Source organism: Hemicordylus capensis, chromosome 1 (assembly GCF_027244095.1).
Source record: "Hemicordylus capensis ecotype Gifberg chromosome 1, rHemCap1.1.pri, whole genome shotgun sequence".
Lineage (NCBI taxonomy): Eukaryota > Metazoa > Chordata > Lepidosauria > Squamata > Cordylidae > Hemicordylus > Hemicordylus capensis.
In genome coordinates this window covers 74,574,566-74,595,317 of record NC_069657.1, presented here as the reverse complement: position 1 = coordinate 74,595,317, position 20,752 = coordinate 74,574,566, and the positions used below count along the sequence as shown (strand labels likewise).

Sequence of the window (20,752 nt, the reverse complement as noted above, 5' to 3'; positions counted from 1 at the left end):
TTGTGAGATTCTATCCCTTCTTTAATATAAAGTGCTACTCCACCCCCAATTCACCCCTCCCTGTCCTTTCTATAGAGTTTATATCCAGGAATAACAGTGTCCTATTAGTTCTCACTGTTCCACCATGTTTCCGTTATGCCCTCTGTATCTATGTTTTCATCAGCAAACAAGCACTCCAGCTCACCCATCTTGGCTCGGAGGCTTCTGGCATTGGCATTGATTGATTAAGTGCAGTCAAGTCGGTGTCGACTCTTAGCGACCACATAGATAGATTATCTCCAGGATGATCTGTCTTCAGCTTGGCCTTTAAGGTCTCTCAGTCGTGCATTCATTGCTGTCGTAATCAAGTCTGCTGCTCATCTTCTTCTCTTTCCTTCAACTTTTCCCAGCATTTTTAACTTTTCAAGGGAGCTGGATCTTCACATAATGTGTCCGAAGTATGATAGTTTGAGCCTGGTCATTTGTGCCTCGAGTGAAAATTCTGTTTTCCTGGCTGTCCATGGTATCCTCAAATGTCTTCTCCAGCACAAAAGTTCAAAAGCGTCAATGCTTTTTCTATCTTGCTTCTTCAAAGTCCAGCTTTCGCATCCATAGAGTGTCATGGGAAAAACCACTGTCCGAATGATTCTAATCTTTGTAGGTATAACACATCACGGCATCTAAATATCTTTTCCAAGGCCTTCACTGCAACCCTACCAAGTGCTAGACTGCAGCGTATTTCTTGTCTGTTGGATCCTTTACTGTTCATGGTTGATCCTAAAAGGCAGAAGCTATCCACCTCTTCAATGTCTTCATTGTCAATTCTGAGGCTGGTTGCTGTACCCGTTGTCATTAGTTTAGTTTCCCTTACATTTAGTCGTAGTCCCATTTTTCCACTGTGCTCCTTGACTTTCAGTGCTAAAGCTTGCAGATCATCCACATTCTCAGCTATCAGAGTGGTGTCATCAGCGTAGCCCAGGTCACTGATGTATTGCATTGGCATATAAATACCTATATGCTGAATCTCTTACCTAGTGTGTGCTGTCTTTCTTGTGGTCATTTGATCTCTTTGACAAGCTAGCACATCTTTCTGTCAGCTTTTTATCTGGTTCTATGCTGTCCCCTTCTAGTTTATCTGAAGCATTTACAATCTTGCACCTTAAGGGGATGGCATTTGCTGAAATGGATACTGCCAAGCTCTTGTCAGCTACTCTGCTGGTCAAGGGAAGAAGCAGGGCTGGCTCAGCAAATCTCCCAGCTCAGGCCAGGGAGATTCAGATGGAAAAAACCATAGAAGAGTATTGATGTTTGTGGTAAGAAAGTTATCCTGGAGATTTTGTACTGAATGTAGTAGAGGCAAATTGGGAGAAGGAGTCTGTGACAGTTAAGGTTAATTGGAATGAAATTGTTACTGGCTGGAAGATGTCCTTTATGTAGCTCTGAGAAAAGAAGAGAAGTGCTATATTGATTTCAAATAAGAATCAGTCCTTGGTGGTGGTTTATCCTAGGTGGCATCTTTTACTGTCAGTTCCCATGTGAAGACATAAGGATTGTCATGCCAAGAAAACATAACTACCTTGATATTCTTGAGAAATCAGTTTCTGAAGGTTTCCTCAAGTAGTGGCAGCAGACTGATTATCCAACTACAAATGTCTTAAAACCTCATGATGAGGCATCACACCTATAATCTATTGCTGCTTGATGATGGTGTATTTATTATGTTTGTATCCCTTCCTCAAGAAGCTTAGGGTTCCTCTCTCTTTTCTGTCTTCAAACAACACTATGAAGTAGGTGAGGCTGTGAGAATGACTGCCCCAAAGACCCACCCAAACCCAGACCATGAGGAGGAAGAGGAACCCCTCAGATGCAGTGAATTTGAACAGCCAGAGCTAACCCTGCCCACAGTTGCTCCTTTGGAAGAATCCAGGAACTCCAAGGATACTGGAGTTCACCATACTCCAGAGGAACTCCAGTTTCTTCTCCAGGATCCTCTCCATCACCCACAAGACCCCAGAAGCAGAGGCCACACTGAATCAGGACTAAGCAAAGTGTTCAGGGTGGGTGGGATGAACTTTAAAAAAATATATTTTATTTTTTTCATACTTACCCCCTCCGGGGGGGCTCTCCAAGATCACGGGAAGGTTCTCAGGATGTTCCTCTTCCCCCCGGCTGTCCTCCATTATGTGTCAAATTGTCCTGTTTGGGCAGTCTTTGGCCCATTCCAGACCTCACCCCTGTCATGGCAGCCATTTTGGAGGCCACCGCACATGCCCAATTGGCCTCTGCATGCCTGGGTAATGGAATAGCCTGGCCATGCAGAGACCCATTGGGCATGCGCGGTGACCTCCAAAATGGCCACTGCAACGGGGGTCAGGCCCGGAATGGACCAAAGATTGCACAAAGTGGGTGATTTGTCACATAATGGAGGCTGGTGGGGGAGGGGGAACCTCTAGAGGACCCCCCTGGCCTTGGAGATGTCCCCCGGAGGGGGTAAGCAAGCTATAAACAAACAAACAAACAAACAATTTTAAAGATTACGAACCACCCAGATCGAACCAGGGGGAGGGGGTTGAAGGGGTGCTAGACCAAACTGAACCAGTCCATTCCAGGCCCTATTTGTACCCAACCTGAACCGGGCCAGCCAGTTTTGTGTGCACCCCTACATACCGGCACTGAACCATGAATCTCTTGCAGAATGTGTGTGTGAAACATATCTGGAACATCATAACCTAATAGGATCCTGACATTTCACTTAATTCAGGTCAATTCAGTACACTGCAACAGTTCTGTTATACTAGTAAGAGTAACAAAATGAGAGGCACTGACGAAGTGAGTGTTAAATAGGTTAAGATGAATGCTTCTGAAGGCTTAAGCAATATTTGCTCAAGGAATAGCAATTTCCTTTGTAAAACTGTAGCTTGAATGTTTACAATTTTAATTACCATCCTGTTTAACAAAATCAGTACCTCCTGTTCACTATGGATTTAAACTCCTTTGAATAGTTAATAAAGAAAGAGCCCAAGTAAACTGCAAGACAACAAAGCAGAAAGAAGAGGAAATGGGACACTAACCTGATATCTAAAACTAAGGCAAACTGCACTTTTACGCTAAGTAAAGTTATAGAAATGCCATTTGTATTCTTTTCTTCCAGTAACTAAATTCCTTGTGTTCCTTATGCTATCCTGTAGGAATGTGCAGACAAATTTGGGGGTTCAAGGTTCATGGTTTTGGTTCGGGGGGTTGATGGTTCAACCCCCAGACCAAACACCATCCGGCTCGATAGCCCCCAGAACCAAACCCACCCGTATGGTGTGGCAGCCAAAATGGTGGCTGCCATGCATGTGCAAAAGGCCTTTGTGAGGCCTGGCATAACCGACGGCCTCGCAGAGGCCATTTGCACATGCACAGCAGCCATTTTTTGGTTTTTTTAAAAAATGGCCTCCAAAACAAAAATGACCACCACACATGAACAAATGGCCTCTGCGAGGCCGTGGGTCATGCCAGGCCTCACAGACGCCTTTTGCACATGCACAGTGGCAGCCATTTTGGCCACTGAGCTGTTTTTAGCAAGGCCTGAACAGGCCGAAAAACGGGCCTAAAAGGCCCTAGGGGTGCGTTTTGAAGGCTGGCGGGGGGAGGGGGAGCCTCTGGGCACCACCCCCCGCCACCTCAACAATAATTTTAAAGGTAATTTAATTTTAAGTGTTTGAAATTCACGAACTATCCACCCCCCGGACTGGAGCAGACCAGGGGAGGGTTTGAGGGGTGCCGGACTGAACTGGCCCAGTTCCGTTCGAGGCCACTCCAGCCTCGAACCGAACCGAGCCAGACAGTTCCATGCACATTCCTACTATTCTGTGTGTTTTTGGAATAAATGTTTCATTTTTAAAGAACAACTAAATCTCTTATCTGGAATTATTTTAAATCAATCAATCAATCAATCAATCATACCCTTCACTGGGCATGATTCAGCAAAGTCAAGCATTTTTGTATCCCTCTTGAAAGCAGCCCTGGAAGCCAGATAAAATTTATGGCTGACAGGGAATCCCAACAGGGGATGAATTTCTGAACCATAGCATGGAATTGGAGATAATCCATTACTGCCCTCCCTGGGACCAATCCCAGAAGTAGTTGGAACTCTTCCATGTGTGCTATTTTCCCAAGATGACTGAATCACCAGCCCTGATTCTGAGGGGAAAGCTTGGGGTGGGGAGGCAGATTGACCCCAGTTGCACTGTGCTTCTGAGGCATCTCTGATGAACAGGACTGGAGTTCACCAGAGACAAGAGGGATGCTTGGCAAAGGTGATGGTAGTCAATGCATTTGTGGACCCCTGATTCTACTGATTTCAACAGAAGTTTAAGTATATGCTCACTATTCCATTACAATAAAGTGCTTAATTAAGCACTTAATTAGTTAATTCAGTTAATTAATTAATTAAGTCGGTTCTTTGTATCAACTGCCTGTTGAAGCAACTAAAATAATTATTTTATTGATTGATTGATTGGTTGGTTGATTGATTGTTAAATTTATATACCGCCTTTCATTGAAAACAACCTCAAGGCGGTTTACAAAAGTTAAAAACATACAATAAAAATATTAAGCTAAAAATTATGAATTAACCTGAGGGAATGGAAAGTTGAGAACTGAGCCCAGTAAATAAAGCTTAGATTAGCAGCTTGGTTAAAAGTATTCCTAGATTGAGGGCTACCAGGTATCAGTAAGCTTCCTGAATTTGTAAGGGTGAGGACACCTAGAACAACTGGAGAGCTGGAATCAATGATTTGCCATTCTAACTTTCCTCATCTTGTTTAATAACCATTAATTCAATAGGGGATTAGGCCTCAGTGACAAGGACCATCATAAGTGACAACCAGCAAGCAGGTTGCATATCAATTCCTACTGAGAAATGTCATCAATACAGGATGTTAAAAACATATGAACTGATCCTTAGCTATATAATGTGACTCAAAGTCATTACAATAAAAATGTAGAAGGTGAAACTGAATATTTCTATTGAACAGAGGAGCAGCATTACTAGTTGGCCTGAGTCACAACTTCTCAAGAACAGCATTACTCATATAATGTTCATCTTTTTATTTTTATTGCCCACAGTTGCTCTCGTGCCAACAAGAGACCACGTCTCAAGATGCTGATGCTGATTTATAGATTTTTTATTGAAAGTGCAACACATTTTGGCCAAAAAGGTCTTCCTCAAGGGCAACTCTAACACACACAAACATAAAACCAATTAACACAATTTTAAAGAGAGAGAAAATATTACCCGACTAATACAGCTATTTTTTTAATCAGCAAAATATAGCTAGAGGATGTTTCACATATCTTAATTACTTTTTCTATAGCTGTTTTCCAGCTTAAAAGCAAGGAGCACAACAAACCAGTAGTTTGAGAAGGTTAAGAGTATAACTAAAGCTTATTTTTAAAAGACCAATACAAAATAATGAAGGAATGTGAATGAAATGCAATCTGCTACATGGGCATCAACCTCATTTTAAAAATAATCATCATCATCATCATTATCATTATCATTATCATTATTATTACATTTATATCCCGCTCTTCCTCCAAGGAGCCCAGAGCGGTGTACTACATACTTAAGTTTCTCTTTCACAACAACCCTGTGAAGTAGGCTAGGCTGAGAGAGAAGTGACTGGCCCAGAATCACCCAGCTAGTATTATGGCTGAATGGAGATTTGAACTCGGGTCTCCCCGGTCCTAGTCCAGCACTCTAACCACTACACCACGAAAAATGTGAAAATAATCAGTACAAGGAAGAATAATTATTGAAATTAATTCAATAATTATTGAAGAATAATTATTGAAGAATAATTATTGAACGAAGTGTGTACCAGTGGTGCAAGCCAAATAATAAAAACAAGAATGGAAAGGAAAATAACTCACTTTCTCTGATCTGCTGATTGATTGCTGCCTCATCATGTTCTAGTTCTTGTTCAGCTTGAATCTGCCCATCCAGGATCTGCTGCTGTAATTCTTCAACATAGAGTTGTTGCTGTTGAATTTTCCTACTGTGGAAAACTGGCTGGCATTCTTCATTCACTGCATTTTCCTGTTCTCTGCTAGAAAATTTAACAAAGATGTTAAGCCAGGAAAGAAGCATAATCTTCTATTAAACAGATAACAGACAAAAAGGAAGTGTCTTATTTATTTGTATAAAGAAAGATTCAGATGTTAGTATAGAATGTCAAAGACACGGAGGCTAAAAGGAGGGATATGATGTGTATATATATGTATGTGTGATGTCACAGTATGATTAGAATCTTCACTTGGTACCATTATTTTAAAAAGAAGCTTAATAATAGCCTCCACATAGGAGCAGAACCTATTTTTGCCACTAGTCACTTAAGATCAATTAAACTACTGTAAGCCACTTTGAGAGCATGTTTGTTCAAAAGCAGTATATAAATATGTTTAAGAACAATTAGTTATGAACTAATAATTTTGCTTTCCCCTCTGCCACACTTTTAATCCAATAAAGTAGCTTGTTTTAGATAGGTATGGATAATTCTGTTTGAACAAAGAGAACCTTATGAGTTCTTTTAAATATACATGTGTCTTTTTTATAATCTTGTTTTTAAATTTTATTGTGAGCCGCCTTGGGATTTTCTTAATGAAAGGCGGGGTGTAAATTTAACAACAACAACAACAACAATGTTTAGTAGCAATAAGGCACTTGCATGAAGCATAACAATTTAAACATTCATTTACTTGCTGGCCTTTTCCTTTACTGCATCTACATTTAGTACATTCACTTATAAGATAATTTGTTTTGATAACTTTGCCTGAAAATGTCTTGCATTCCAGATAATGTTACTGATTACAAGACTGCAAACTTGGCAGCACAGTATTATCCAAACCTATTGGAAGCTCTAACCAAAGAAAACACATTTTACACAAAACCGATGGTTTTTGTTGTGCTACGGGGGTTCGTTTCTATACACCCCTGTCTGGCATGAGTGGTTGGTGCCCCCACATGTACTCTGGTCCAGGGAAAAATCATGTTTACATTAAAGCAAAGGAGTAGCTTAGGGAGTGAGGCAGAGAGGAAAGCTCAGGTGTGGCTTTCCATTCCCTTGGTGGTCTGTAAAAATCACCACATGGGCCCCCGGATCAGAGGACTGTGGACTCCCCAATGCTGTTTCCATGTTTATCTTACTCCCTCTCTCCAGTCCCTAAACCAATCCCAACTCCTTCTCTATCGTAACTTGTTCGGGTTCAAAGTCTGCCACTTTCTGCTTCTCTTATGTTTGCCCTGTCTTTCCTTTTGCCTCCTTTCCTGCTCTCACTCTCCGGACCTTCCTGGACCAGGGACACAAAGCTAGTTCGGTCTCCTCCTCCTCCTTTCTGGCCCCCTGGAAGTCTAAATGGACTCAGCTTGCTCTTGCTCCCTGGACTATTCAGGAATGTGTGGCCAGTTGATCCAGTTCTTCATGTGACCCTAGTCTAACAGCCCCCTCCCATGGTCTCCTTCTACCTCATGTCGATCTGCACATGCTTGGTTTTTCTCTCCAATCCCCTGACCTACCCCAATCCTCTCTGGACTCTTTAGTTGTTCTGTGTAGGGGTGTGCACAAAACACATTTTGCATTCTGTTCTAATCTCAGAATGGAACACAAAATGAATGGAACATTCCATCAGATCTGGCCAAGCTGGTTGTCAAAAAAAAAGAAAAAGGGAAAAAAAGATTTCGGAACACTCAGAATGTTCCAAGTGCCAAAACAGAGCACCATTTGGGATTTCCAAATCCAAGATGGTGCTTTACTGGCCTCTGCACATGTATGGTGGCCATTGCATGGTGGTGTTGACCATATAAATGGCCACAACACATGTGCAGAGGCCAGTAGAGTGGCCTCAGAATAGTCAGAACATTGTGACTCAGAAGATGTCATTCCATTCTGAGCGCAGAACAGGCCCTTCATTTGAAGGGCATTCTGTTTCAAGCTCAGAGCACTCAAAACGGCTTTTTTTGAGGCGGAATGTTCCAACTGCAGAACGTTCTGCACATCCCTAGTTCTGTGTTCTATTTTTTTAATATTGCTTGCCATGTCTTCTCCTTGTTACAACCCCTATCTCTTTCTCTCCTCCACCTCCTCTAGAGGGTACACAGTATAAGCCCATGAGGCTAGTATATAGATTCAACCTTATATATGTTCATTTGATTAGCCAGATTAATTTGATCAGCCAGGTAATTAAATAAATAAATAAAAATAAAATAAATAAAAATAAATAAAAATTGAAGGTTAACTAACAGTACCCAGACATGTATTTCATCTTAAATGTTCTGTGTCATGTGTGCATACCCCACTTGTCACACATTTCCAATCACCTTTAATAACATTTCTATATTGGAATTCTGCTGCATCTTATCGTCTCAAACAAAACTGCCTGTCCTTTTAAATCCCAAGAGGGATGGGGAAGAAGAAACCCTGCGAGAGTAAATCCCTCGTAACAGTTGCAGATGTAAATTTTCACAACACCAGCACTAAAATAGATATCTAAATTCCATTATGTCACACATGAAGCCCTCTTGATAACTGAGGACAAAATTTGATATTCATCTGTTATAATGCCACTCTTATAAGGATGAAGCACTGCAACTGGTTTAAGAATACGATGTGCTAATTACTGTGTGCAGTTCTGGTCACCACATCAGACAGAGCTAAACATGAATGAAAAGCTTCAATACAAGTACCAATATAAGGGCCAACATGGCGGGCAGCCCTCCATCGACATTAGGGACCCAATGAGGCAGGTGCACAATTTGAAAGGCAGACCTAAGGTGTAGAAGAATGATCAAAAACTGCTTCTGCACAGTGAATCTTCAATTGGAATCAATGAAGGAATGTTCCATGACTTCCCAGAAGTGGTTTTAAGTCATTTTGTTGTAGTCCATCATGCTACCCCTTTGGGACTGCCTTTCAAGTTGCACGGAAGCCCTGGTGGGTCCCTAATGTCGATAGAGGGCTGTCTGTCATGTAGGCCAAAATTTTAAAATGAGGGAAAGTGATCTCCTAAATCAGGGGTGGGGAACCTTGGCCCTCCAGCTGTTTTTGAACTACAACTCCCACCATCCCCAGCCACAATGGTGGGAGTTGTAGTTCAAAAACAGCTGGAGGGCCAAGGTTCCCCACCCTTGTCCTAAATGAAAAAGTATCTTGACTCCTCCCTCTCAACAGACTATCAAGCTGTCTTTGTTGCCCAAATCCTCACTTTCTCTCTATGGTATTCTCAGGGCTAATTCAATCAGTAGTTTTATGGACCTTCTAGAAAAATCAGCTTCAAACAGGTTTCTAAAGATCCAGCAAAAAACAGTAAGGCCCAATGACCAAAGGATTGCATCACTCATTAAGCTTAGGTTCTGTACAAGTGAAGCAAACAGTGACCTTCAGAGAAGCAAGTCTATGGAGTCTGACAGCTGCAAGATCTCATTTGTACTTGTCAGGTCACACTGCTGAATGCACAGATGAGTTAGGGTTCTCTAGAGACACAAAAAAGCAGTCCAAGATGGGGGAGATATTGAAATTTTTATAATAGTTTTTCTCCACATAATTATTTGTTTAGAATTATTATATTAAATTTATTGACTTTTATGCCACTCCATTCCACTGAAAGCTTTGAATGGGAAACAATGTAAAACAAAAACAAAGGAAGAATGTTTTACAGTCACTTCAGCTACCAGCACAACTAAACAGATCTTAGAATTCTTCTCAAAAAGATACTGACTGACATACAGAGCAAGCATGCATTGGTGCAGTGAAAGAGCAGCCTACCAGAACTTCCCAACTGCACCAGTGACAGTGAATTTTTGACACCCTCCCTTTCCCAGGAAACTATCCATGACACCAAAAAATATGTCCCTGAGGGCTGCACAATCCTTAGTAACATATTTTCAGGTAGCACAGAGGGCTTCCTGGGGAAGGGGAAGCCATCAACAACTGCCACTTTCCCACCACAATGGTGCAGTTAGCTGGGAAGTTCTGTTAGGCAGCTCGCTCAGTGCATTGGTACATACTTGCTTTGTATTTCAGTCACTGATATCAGGAATTTTAAAGATCTGCAGAGAAAAAGGAGTTCTACATTTGCAGGAAAGTATATTACAGCAACTTTCATTTGCCTCTAGTGTTTGAATTTGCCAGACAGAGATTGCCACTTAAGTGTGTTTGACATCAAAATCTTATTCTTAATTGTATAGGTAAGCTATTAAAGAGACTGAGATATCTGGTTAGGAAGCAGGCTTTGCATTTCCTACGTTACATAAAGTTTACAAACAGTCATAAGAGAGCAGTCCTGATGGATTTGGTGAAAAATGTTTCAGTTATCACTGTAATATAAAGTGCAGCAGTATTAGTTCTGTAATGATCTCAAGAGTATAAACCTTTGACTAGGGAGATGAATACGTGGTCCTATGCCCAGCATATCACAAACCCTGCAGTCATCTTACCTCAATACTATCTACATTCAGTTGTTTTATCCTAATCTAAAGAAGTTTATCCTCTTATTTTGTTGCTCTTAAAACTGTTTTAAATTAGCCAAGAAACTCCTTTTACTCTTTTCCAAAACACACATATCAACCATTTAAGCTAAACATCTCCTTTACATAAGTGCAGTAAGGTTCAAAAGTAATGAGACGAATTCTAGGAGAACAGGTTCTCTAATACTTGTGAAATGAGAGGTGATTAACCCTCAAGAAGACCCCAATCTTTTCTGCAAAGCAGCTGTAATGGCCACTACAAGACATAGGATACGGAGTTTTGTAGACCATTAATCGGACAGGCCTTGAAAAATAGTGCTTACAGTATGATATATTCCATTCTATTTTGTGATTACAATAAGGCACAGACCTGCAACTTTTGATACCTCAATGATTAATGCCATGTAATAAGGAAAAAACGGGGGAGAGGTCTACATAAAAATGCAAATACTATAAGAAGTTTCCGTTTCTGCCTTTCCTATTCTTATTAATGTAACAGGGATTAAAGCACACAGGATAAAAACAATTGGAAAGCATCCTTTATATATTCAGAGTACAGAGTCTCCTGCAATAAGCAGGTAGGTAACGAAAATCCATCCAGTCTGACATTTACAGCATGTAGGTAGGGTTAGAATGCATAAGATCCTCTACTGGCACAAACACTCTAGAGAAGCTGAACATGGCAGAACCTTGGGTTCAGATCTCTCAGTCCACAATCAGTGCTGCAAGAAAAAAAATTTGAATACCAATGTTTAGACATAATATATCATATCCAGTTGCCCTGACATATACTTGCTGGTTTTGTGGATAACCACCGATGGTATAATATGAACTTGCCATTAGAATGACAGAAGCCAAAGTCAAATGTTCTACTATATCTGATGGCTGTCTGCCAAACATTCCAGGCAAACAGGATGTCCAAAATAAATAAAAAACAATTTCACATTCTAAAAGCACACACAAAAATTCACACAGGTGGTTGTTTTATAGGTCCACAGAAATATCCTCATCCAGTTAATGGCACAACTTCAGCTTGTTTCAGGCTTTCTTAAATCTCTATATTGTAAGAATGAAAAACTATTCTCTACTGTTCAGTTTCTCCATTCACATCCAGAAACAATTAATGCTGCTTTAATGCTGCTCCATTCACATCCAGAAACAATTAATGCAATAAAATGACTTTACTCTGGAATACATAGGTAACAGTTTTATTTCTGCAGCTCCAACTCCCCCTTAGAACAAGATAGGCAAAAAACAGCACTTTAAACTAAGGCACAGGGAAAACAGAGTCACTCATTTTCACTAGATTTAATATTATTAGCATTACTATAACATTAACATTCACATTAAGAAATAAGAAAACAAATTTTAAAATACCACTAACCTTAAAGAAATCGTAATAAAGAATGACTAAGAACATCTCCAGGATTATGAAATCAGTTGGTTTATTTTGCATCTTCCCTTGCTATGCATGAAGTTTGCAGTAAGCATACTAAATCAACCTTCTCTAGAACCACAATTTCTCTTGGCTGTTTTGTCATCAGCATCCTGGGATCCTATCGTGCAACTCCCTCCCCTCTTCCCAAAGCACCTCTAAGGCTGATGCAGAATCTGGCGGCTTGTACAGCATAATGCAGTTTTCAGTAGCTATGGCAGCAACATCCTGGTAATGAAGCCGAGGGCTTTGCTGCAAACATGTATTAAGGCTCAGATCACAAAACTCAAGCAAAAAAGAAAATGAAAAGCCTTAAAAACAGTTTTCTTATATTAAAAAGCAAAAAGCTTAGCCAAATCAGAAAATGTCTTCCTTTTTTGCTGATTCCCTAAATTTTAGGTACATTTTATTAATATAGTTTTTAGATTTAGGCAATAGAATAAAGAATGGAAAACAGATTTCACAAAGCTGTAAGCACTCCTGCAAATCACAGAAAGCTGCCACTTAAAAGCACTTACAAGTCTGAGCTACAGTACACAAACCCATCCTCTAATTTGCATTTTTCTCTAATACATCCCCTCCTTGGTATATCTACCAATCAAAAAGCTCTCTCTCAGTAACACACACGACCTCAGCATTACACACAGCAGCCGAGGACTTACGGCAGCTGCGCAGCACCAGAAATGAAATTCAACCCAATAGCTCTACAACACAGCACAGACTTGAAATTGCTATCTCCCAGAATTCATAAAAAGAAAAAGAGAAGCCTTGTGTGAAGGCTAATAAAAACAAGCTTATATAAATAAATTGCTGATGGTTATTCCTTTCCACTCCCAACCACCACCACCCACACACACTCTTGATGCAGCTTGCATTCTGCAAGCATAGATAAAATAGCAGCTAGAAAAATGCATAATTCCTATGAGTCCAAATAGGAGTACTGGTTATTTACCATGAAGCCTTCTTCGTGCTGCTGGAATGGAGGACATCTCATGTGGGTTATCATTCCCACGTGCTCCAGAGGCAGGACTATGCAAATTAGGTAAAAGCTTTCATGAGCCTGGGAAGGGTAGCTCAACCCAGTTTCCAATGTCCAAGGCAATGAGAGAACAGAGAACAGCTGGAGATGAAAGTAAAAGTACTGCACAGAAAAGAAAAAAGGTTTGTTCCAATCAGTAGGCCAGGAAAGCCAAGAGGGTGGGTCATGATGTCCTCCATTCCAGCAGTAAGAAGAAGCCTTCACGATAAGTAGCCAATGCTCCTTTCTCTACTGCTGGAGGATGCCACAGCCAAACAGACCCAGGTGAATCATCCCAGCTTACTGGGAAGAAAGAACCTGCTGCAAAACCCACCTGTCAAAGGAGGCAGCAGCAGATCTGAAGAAATCCAGTGTCTAATGTTTAGTTAACGTGGAGGGAGATGTCCATGTGGCTACCTTACAGATTTTGGATATGGAAGTGTTAGTGGAAAACGCTGCCGAGGTTGCTACTGCTCTTATTAAATGTGCAGTGATGGTGGGTGGTGACCTTGTTCCTTGTGTTTCATAGGCCAAGGAGATGCATGTTTTAATACATTTAGCAGTGGTGGCTGAGGAAATCTTCTGACCCATGCGGAGGTACAACACAAATGAGTCCATGGATCTGAAGGAGTCAGTGTGCATGAGGTAGGTCTTTAAGCAGCGTTTGATGTCCAGTTAGTGCCAGGCCTTTTCCAAGGGGTGGACTGGGTTAGGGGAGAAAGATGGCAATACAATGTCCTGACAATGGTGGAACACAGACAAGACCTTAGGAACAAAGGATGGATCTGGAATAAGCCTGACTGAGTCCTGCTAGAACACAAAGATGCTTGCTAGCAGACAGGACCTGTAGCTCAGATACTCTCCTAGCTGATGTGATGGCTATTAGAAAGGCCAATTTAAAGGACAGCAGGCCTAAGGGGATGTGTAGACAGAGCTTCAAAGGGAGGTGCCTGTAGCGCTTTGCGTACCATAGGCAGATTCTAAGTTGGGAAACAATGAATGTTTGGTAGAGACAGGAGGATAGCCCCTCTGAGGAATCTCTTGAGATGCAGATGGTGTGTCAAGAGTCTTTTTGATCTGCATGGCCAGGATGCTGGCAGTGAATGCTGCTTGTTTTTTTTTAAGGTATTTGCTTTTAAACCTTTGTCCAGTCCCTCTTGGAGAAAAGCTAGTTCTCTGATCCCACATGTATGTTGTTGAATCTGATGCCTAGAACACCATCGCAAGAAGGCTCTCTGGGTGTACTGATATATGAAGTTTGTTGATTGCCTCCTCGAGGCCAAGACGGTGTTAAGCACCTTAGAGGGGTATCCATTAAGGCTCAGGAGGCTCCGCTCAGTCTCCAGGCTGCTAAACTTAACCAAGTCGGGTCGGGGTGCCAGACAGTAGGGATGCGCACGAGCTGTTTGTGCACTCTCTTGCAGGGCAGGGAGGGATGCCTTTTAAAAACAGATATGGAGCTCGTTACCTGCTTGTCCCTCCCCGCCGCTTTCCTCCCACCAGGGCTCATTTTAGAAGCACACAAACAGCTGGCACGTGTGCGCCCCAACCATGTGCATGCTAACTCCGACTGGGGTTGCAGGAAGGAACACTGCAGCCCTGCACAGATGTTTCTAAAATGAGTGCCGGTGGAGGGAAAGCAGCAGGGAGGGGGCAAACAGGTAACGAGCCCCTTGCCTGTTTTTTAAAAGGTACCCCCCACCTGTCAAGCCGCCTCAAACTCTGGCATTCCAACAGTTTCAGCACTCCAGAAAAGGAGTGCCGAACCCGTTCGTGTACATCCCTACCAGAAAGGACTTGTTGGAACAGATCTGGAGTTACTGGAGAAACAATGGCCCCTCTATTGTTAAGTGCAGAATCACTGAAAACCATGGCCTCCTGAGCCAGTATAGTGCTACCAGGATCACTTCTGCTTTGCCTAGGTGTACCTTGCCTAGGTAACTGATCATAGGTGCTGGAGCGAAGGCATAGAGTAGGGTCTGAGGCCATGGGGATGAGAGGGCATCCACCGCTTCCACTCCCTAGCTGCTGTAAAACCTTTCTGTCTTGGCATTGCTCGATGAATCAAAGAGGTCCACTTGTGGATGACCAAACTGTCCTGAGATTATGGAGAAGGTGTGGCTGTTGAGGCTCCACTCTGCTGGGTTAACTTCCTGATGGCTGAGCCAGTCCGCTGTGAAGTTGAGGGTTCCCTTAACATGATGGGCCCATAGTGAGAACAGGTCTGAATCTGCCTAGTGAAGGAGAAGGGAGGCTTCCTGATGTAGAGATCGAGACCTGGTTCCCCCTTGTCTGTTCACATGTGCCTTAGCTGTAACATTGTCAGTCTGAATTAGTATGTCTTTGTGTCTGACTATTTGTTGGAAGGCTAACAAGGCCATGTGGATTGCCCGCAACTCTAGCCAGTTGATACAGTGTCTGCATTCATGATGTGACCATTTGCCCTGTACTGAGAGGTGGAGACAATGTGCTCCCCATCCCATGAGAGACACTTCCGTGGTGACTATCAATCTGGGTGGGTCTAGGAATAGCTTGCCCTGTTTGAGGCGCACTGGGGAGGTCCACCACAAGAGAAACCTGTGAACCTGATGGGATAACTGTACTTTCAGCATTCTCTTTTGAGTAACTGCTGCTTGATACAGAAGGAGAAACCACTGAAGGGGCTTTAGGTGGGAGCGAGTCCAGTTTACTGCATCTAGAGATATCACCATTAGGCCCAGACTTTGACTGATTCGACAGCCGTGTCCATTCCTTGAAGAGAACGATCTCAAAACAGTGGTGCATCGGCTGGTAACTTCCAGGGTTTACTACTGCAATGCACTCTATGTGAGGCTGCATTGTACATCATTTGGAAACTTCAGTTAGTTCAAAATGCTTCAGCCAGACTGGTCTCTGGGGTAACCCGTAGAGACCATATTATGCCTGTTCTCAGACAGTAGCATTGGCTGCCAATATGTTTCTGGGCAAAATAAAAAGTGCTGGTTATCACCTTTAAAGCCGGGTTACATCAGAGAGCACCTTCTTCTGTATAATCCCCATCGCACAGTGAAGTCATCTAGATAGGTCCATCTCCAGTTACCACCAGCATGTCTGGTGGCGACTCAGAACCGGGCCTTCTCTGTAGCTGCTCCTGGCCTGTGGAATGTACTCCTGGCAGGTATCAGTCGCTTGGGTTCACTGTTGGCCTGCAAGAGAGCCCTAAAGACTGACTTGTTTGGCCTGGCCTTCCAAGGTTTTTAAATTGTTCTTAAGTATTTTTAATTGGTTTTAAATGGCTCTGAATTATTTTAAATTTATTTTTATATTGCTTTAATCTGTTTGTTTTAAAAGGTGTTTGTTCTTGAATTTTATTTGTTGTATACCGCCCAGAGCCTTTGGATGGGTTGGTATAGAAATGTAATAAATAAAGCAACAAATAAATAGTTTGGAGCCCGGGGACTGAAGTAAGGTTGGATCTAGATATGGCATCTATATACATGCCAGTGTCTGAGCCACAAACTCCTTCTAGTGACCACTGAAGCTGTGGTAGATGGGGCAGAAAAATGGATGGAATCTAGCATTACATCAGCCATGGAGGCTTGGGCCTTCTGAATCTCTAACCAAGTTTGCCTGAGGCTGGTTGGGTCAGTGGCGGACTTTGTAGGAATTCATCCACCCATAGTAACGATGCCCTGGCTGTAATGGAAGCTGCCACAGAAGATCAAATAGACAGAGAAGATTACTCATGTGCCCTGCAGAGCGATGCCTCAGTTTTTTTGTTGGATGAATCTCTAAAGGAATTATCTCCATCTTTAGGGAGAACTGCGCCTGACAAGAGTGCTACCACGGATACATCTGTGGGAGTAACTTTCAGATGTTTTGTGGCTTCGAGAGAAATGGAATATAATGTATTTGTGATAGGGCTAGTTTTCTTGCTAGAAGCCAGGGTTAGCCATTTCTGTTTCAATGTGTTCACAAAAAGCTCAGGGAAAGGAATATTACTGTCCTTGGGCTTTAGTTTTGGGAATACCTGAGCTCCCTTAAGGGTTGACTGTTGTTCCACAGATGGGAGGAGCTAGGTCCAAGGTGGAAATAGCATTATTTATCAGATGGGAGAAGTCTTCTGACATGAATAATTTCTGGGAACAAGCAAAGGACTCACCCATCTGGTCATCAGACTATTCCCCATCTTCTTTGGAGTCATGTTCCACCTCTGGGTCTTCCAGAGGAGAGTGGTGTGGGTGGGATGGGGCTCCAGGGGGGTAACCAGGTTGTTAGGCTCTGGGTTATCCCGACCTGGGGAGGCCTGCTCCGGGTTTTCTGGACCCCCAGGGATGTTTGGATGGAGGTCTGGAGAATCACAGTCCAATAATTCAGAAGAATGCTATGACTTATCCCTATACTTCTCAGATCTCTGGAATTTTGGAGACTGGGCTAGAAGCAGAAGAAGATGAGGAAGAAGATGAAAAGGAAATGTCCCTCTTCCTACATTTATGTTTGCCCCCTTTTGGAGTGCTCTTCTAATTCAAAGACTTGGCCAGCATGTTCTGAAACCATGTCTGCCAGACAATATGCCAGGTGGGGGAGGGTTAGAATCAGGGCCTAAGAGAGCAATAAGGAGGTTTGCAGTTGGGGCTGAAGGCAGATTGGAGTGTGGTGCAGATTGGAGTCTATAGGCAGACTGGAGTCTGACTGGAGATTGGTTGGGTGAAACAGCCCCCATGGGAGTGGGAGAAGAACCCTCTGAGGGAGAGAAAGGCAGCAGGGCAGTTAAGTCAGTAAGAGGAGCACCAGAAGACATACGTCTCACCAGTTCTTTTGCCTCAGGAGTAGCATTGTTCACCAGTGCGGTGACCACCTGGTACGCTGAGACCATTTATTTATTTATTTATTTAACTACATTTACATATTGCCCCATACAAAAAAGTCCCTGGACGGTTCACAATATAAGCCTATGTAAGGCAAGTTGTACTTCCTTGGGTTGGATCCATGGCATGCCCATCTCTGCACCCTGTGGTGCTGCTGGAGGATTGTGAACTGCTTTGGCTACAGTCACCTCCCTGCCACTACTTTTTGTTGGTTGCCACTCCCTCCTGGTGCTGCAGCGAGGGCTCTCCACAGTTTCCCTTAGTCGTGCCTGCTGTGCTGGTTGGGGCCTGCAGGGCCTGCTCCTCTCCCGTGCACAAGGCCCATTCTGGAGGAAAGGGGTGTAGGTGTGACCGCCAGATACAGTGGGCCCGCGCAAGCAGAATTGGTTGGCCCAGGTCCATTGGCTGTTGCTGGGGCTGCTATTGAGGTCGGACACCCACCCACCACTGGGACAAAGATGAGTAGTGATAGTGGATATCACTGCTCATCTTCGTTCATTCATAACCTTCTTTGGTGCAAAATGATGAATGAACTTAGAAAGAATCCACTCTCATTTCCTACCAGATAATTTACTCTCAGAACACCTCAGACATTGAAAACAACAAAACCCAGTGACCCATGGGCTTATCGTTTTGAGAGTGATTGGCACCCTATGTGCTCTACACCACAACCTGCTCTGGGCCACCCTGATGCCCCCCAAGTTGAGTCATAGGGCTGCTGAAATTCCCCATTATTCTCTATGGGGGGAAAGCTTAAAGACGCACCAACCTAAAAAAAAATAAAAATTAAGCTACCCCTTTCACCAATTTCTTTGAAATCTGGGTGGTAGGAGGCACTCATTAGGGCACTACCACCTGACCCACTCTTCTGCCCCAAGAACCTCTTTTCTGCCCCGAATCTGCCACAAAGACATGCCAACTTCAATTTAAATAAATAAATAAATAAATAAATAAATAAATAAATAAATAAATAAATAAATAACCTTTTGCCCAGTTTCTTTTAAATCTGGGTGGTAGCTTCCTTGCACCCATATGGGCACTACCACACACCACAACCCACTCTGGGCCACCCTGCTGACCCCCTGGGAGTTATAACTAAGGCTGATGAAATCCCCATTATTCCCTATGAGAAAAAGCTTAAAAACACGTGACATTGGTGGTGGGGGGGGGGGGGGGGACTGAATCACCCCTTTGGCCAATTTCTTTGAAATTTGGGTGGTAGCTTCCACCCATTGGACACTACCACCCACCCCACTCTTTTGTCCCCAGAACCCCTTTTTGCCCCAAATCGATTCGGATTTGGATAATTCAGGTACAAATCGAATCTGAGGTGATTCGGGGGGGCAGGGGGAGACTCAGACCCAAAACAAATCGGGGGTGATTTGGTTTGGGTACAAATCAAATAGAAAAAAATCAATTCATGCACATCCCTAAAAGTAATCAATGTAATATACTTTAGTTTCATAATATCTTTATCATTAATTCATTACCCACTGAAGTTGGGCTGCAAAACACTTCCCAGATGAATCACATATCCCTGCATCCTTGCTACTTTCCCTTTTCTCAAATTGTTTATACATGCATAGAGTGGTTGTTCTATTACTTTATTGCTAAAGACTAGGTCTCATCTCCTACCATTGAGAGGAGTGGGAAGACTTCAGGAATAATGAAGAAGACACTCAGTGCTGTGATAGGTTATGGTCATGCTATTGTAAGAATGAATTTATTTGAAGGATATGATACTGTTAAAAAGTACAAGAAGAATGAACATTCTATCTTTTATAAAACAGGATTCCAGACTGATTATTTTGAGCTTACCTTTCTGCTTCAGCTGGATAAATGCTATGAGAAAAGAAGGGGGTAAAGTCTCCATCCAAATCTAGCCATTCGAGAGATCTGCAGCTCATAAGAGAAGAAGTCTCACTGATCTAGAAAAAGGAAGAGGTGAGGAAGGAGGAAAAACAACAGAGGAGTATTCAGCCAATTTTCAACCATATTGCTTCTGGTTATTTGCTGTAAAATAAAGATATATGGTTGACTCACACATATGGTTTGTCCATTCATGCCCAAACCCTGGGCTCATGTGCTCCTCCTCCTCCTGAGCATTTCAATTCCCTCTCATATCCAAGCTGGCAAACTATGGGTTAGACTTCCCTACAAACTGGAATGTGAAACCATGGTTTGAAATGGGTTTCCCACTTAAGTTTGCAAGACCAGCACAAACTATGGTTTGCCAATTCAAATGGCAAGCTACAACATACATGAATAAGGGAAGAACTGGAGCAAGTGAGAAGAGGAGGAGGGAGATAGGCTTGGGCACAAGCAGCCAATCCATGTGAATCATTACATGTAGTCCCTGTTCTAAGGGGCCGAGTGCCTGAATAGTAGAAACACAAATTTAAATCTCACCTTTATGTCCAAGGTTCAGCCTTATTTCCATGGCTGTCATAAATCAAAGATCTTTAATGATTTCATTGGTGATTTCTATATATATAAGTAGGCAGGAAAGACTTATGGGTGTTACTGTCAGGGCTTTTTAGTATATTTGAAAGATAATGTGCTTCATTTCCTGGAAGCAATCTCAACACACATTCCAAAGAATTAAGTTTGAATGCAAAGAGTTGTACTAAAATATACTAAAATATCACTTTCCAAAAACATGTATTTCATTTCACCAGGACTCGTGCAGGAGAAGATTCTGTAAATTCTTCCCAATACCACTAACATATAGCAGACACACCATGTTCAGATTTTGTTCATGGTTTGCACTAGATATGCCTGTGTGTGCATGCATGCGCGTGAGTGCACACACACATGTGTATACAGTGCATGACAGCATTTTCTCTACAATCCATCTTTTGGTCAGGGCAAGCAATTAATTTATTATAATATTATTATTTGATGTTTGTATCTTCAGTCCAATTGTTCAAAATGGTGCTAATGGTCAGAATACACTATATGAA

At 42.4% G+C, this 20,752-nt stretch overlaps 1 protein-coding gene and 1 long non-coding RNA gene across 5 annotated transcripts in view; one reads left to right on the top strand and one right to left on the bottom strand.

Moving 5' to 3' along the window:
- The window catches only part of STARD9 (StAR related lipid transfer domain containing 9), a 184,857-nt gene that overhangs the window by 51,268 nt on the left and 112,837 nt on the right, over positions 1-20,752 (bottom strand). For all 3 annotated transcript variants that reach the window (XR_008313825.1, XM_053285880.1, XM_053285881.1), the window contains 2 exons: positions 19,608-19,717; positions 5,902-6,077 (listed from right to left, as the gene is read on the bottom strand). Coding sequence is in view for 2 of the 3 variants with exons in the window: in XM_053285880.1 (XP_053141855.1) it covers positions 5,902-6,077; positions 19,608-19,717 (286 nt within the window). In the remaining variant the exon portion in view is untranslated. The remainder of the gene's footprint in view (positions 1-5,901; positions 6,078-19,607; positions 19,718-20,752) is intronic.
- Positions 1,838-19,805, top strand: LOC128340605 (uncharacterized). Of its 2 annotated transcripts, none has more exons than XR_008313827.1 (3): positions 1,838-2,036; positions 13,472-13,587; positions 19,580-19,805. It is a non-coding gene; the product is annotated as an uncharacterized LOC128340605 (long non-coding RNA). The 2 variants fall into 2 exon arrangements; XR_008313826.1 differs by lacking the exon at positions 1,838-2,036 and adding an exon at positions 13,033-13,085.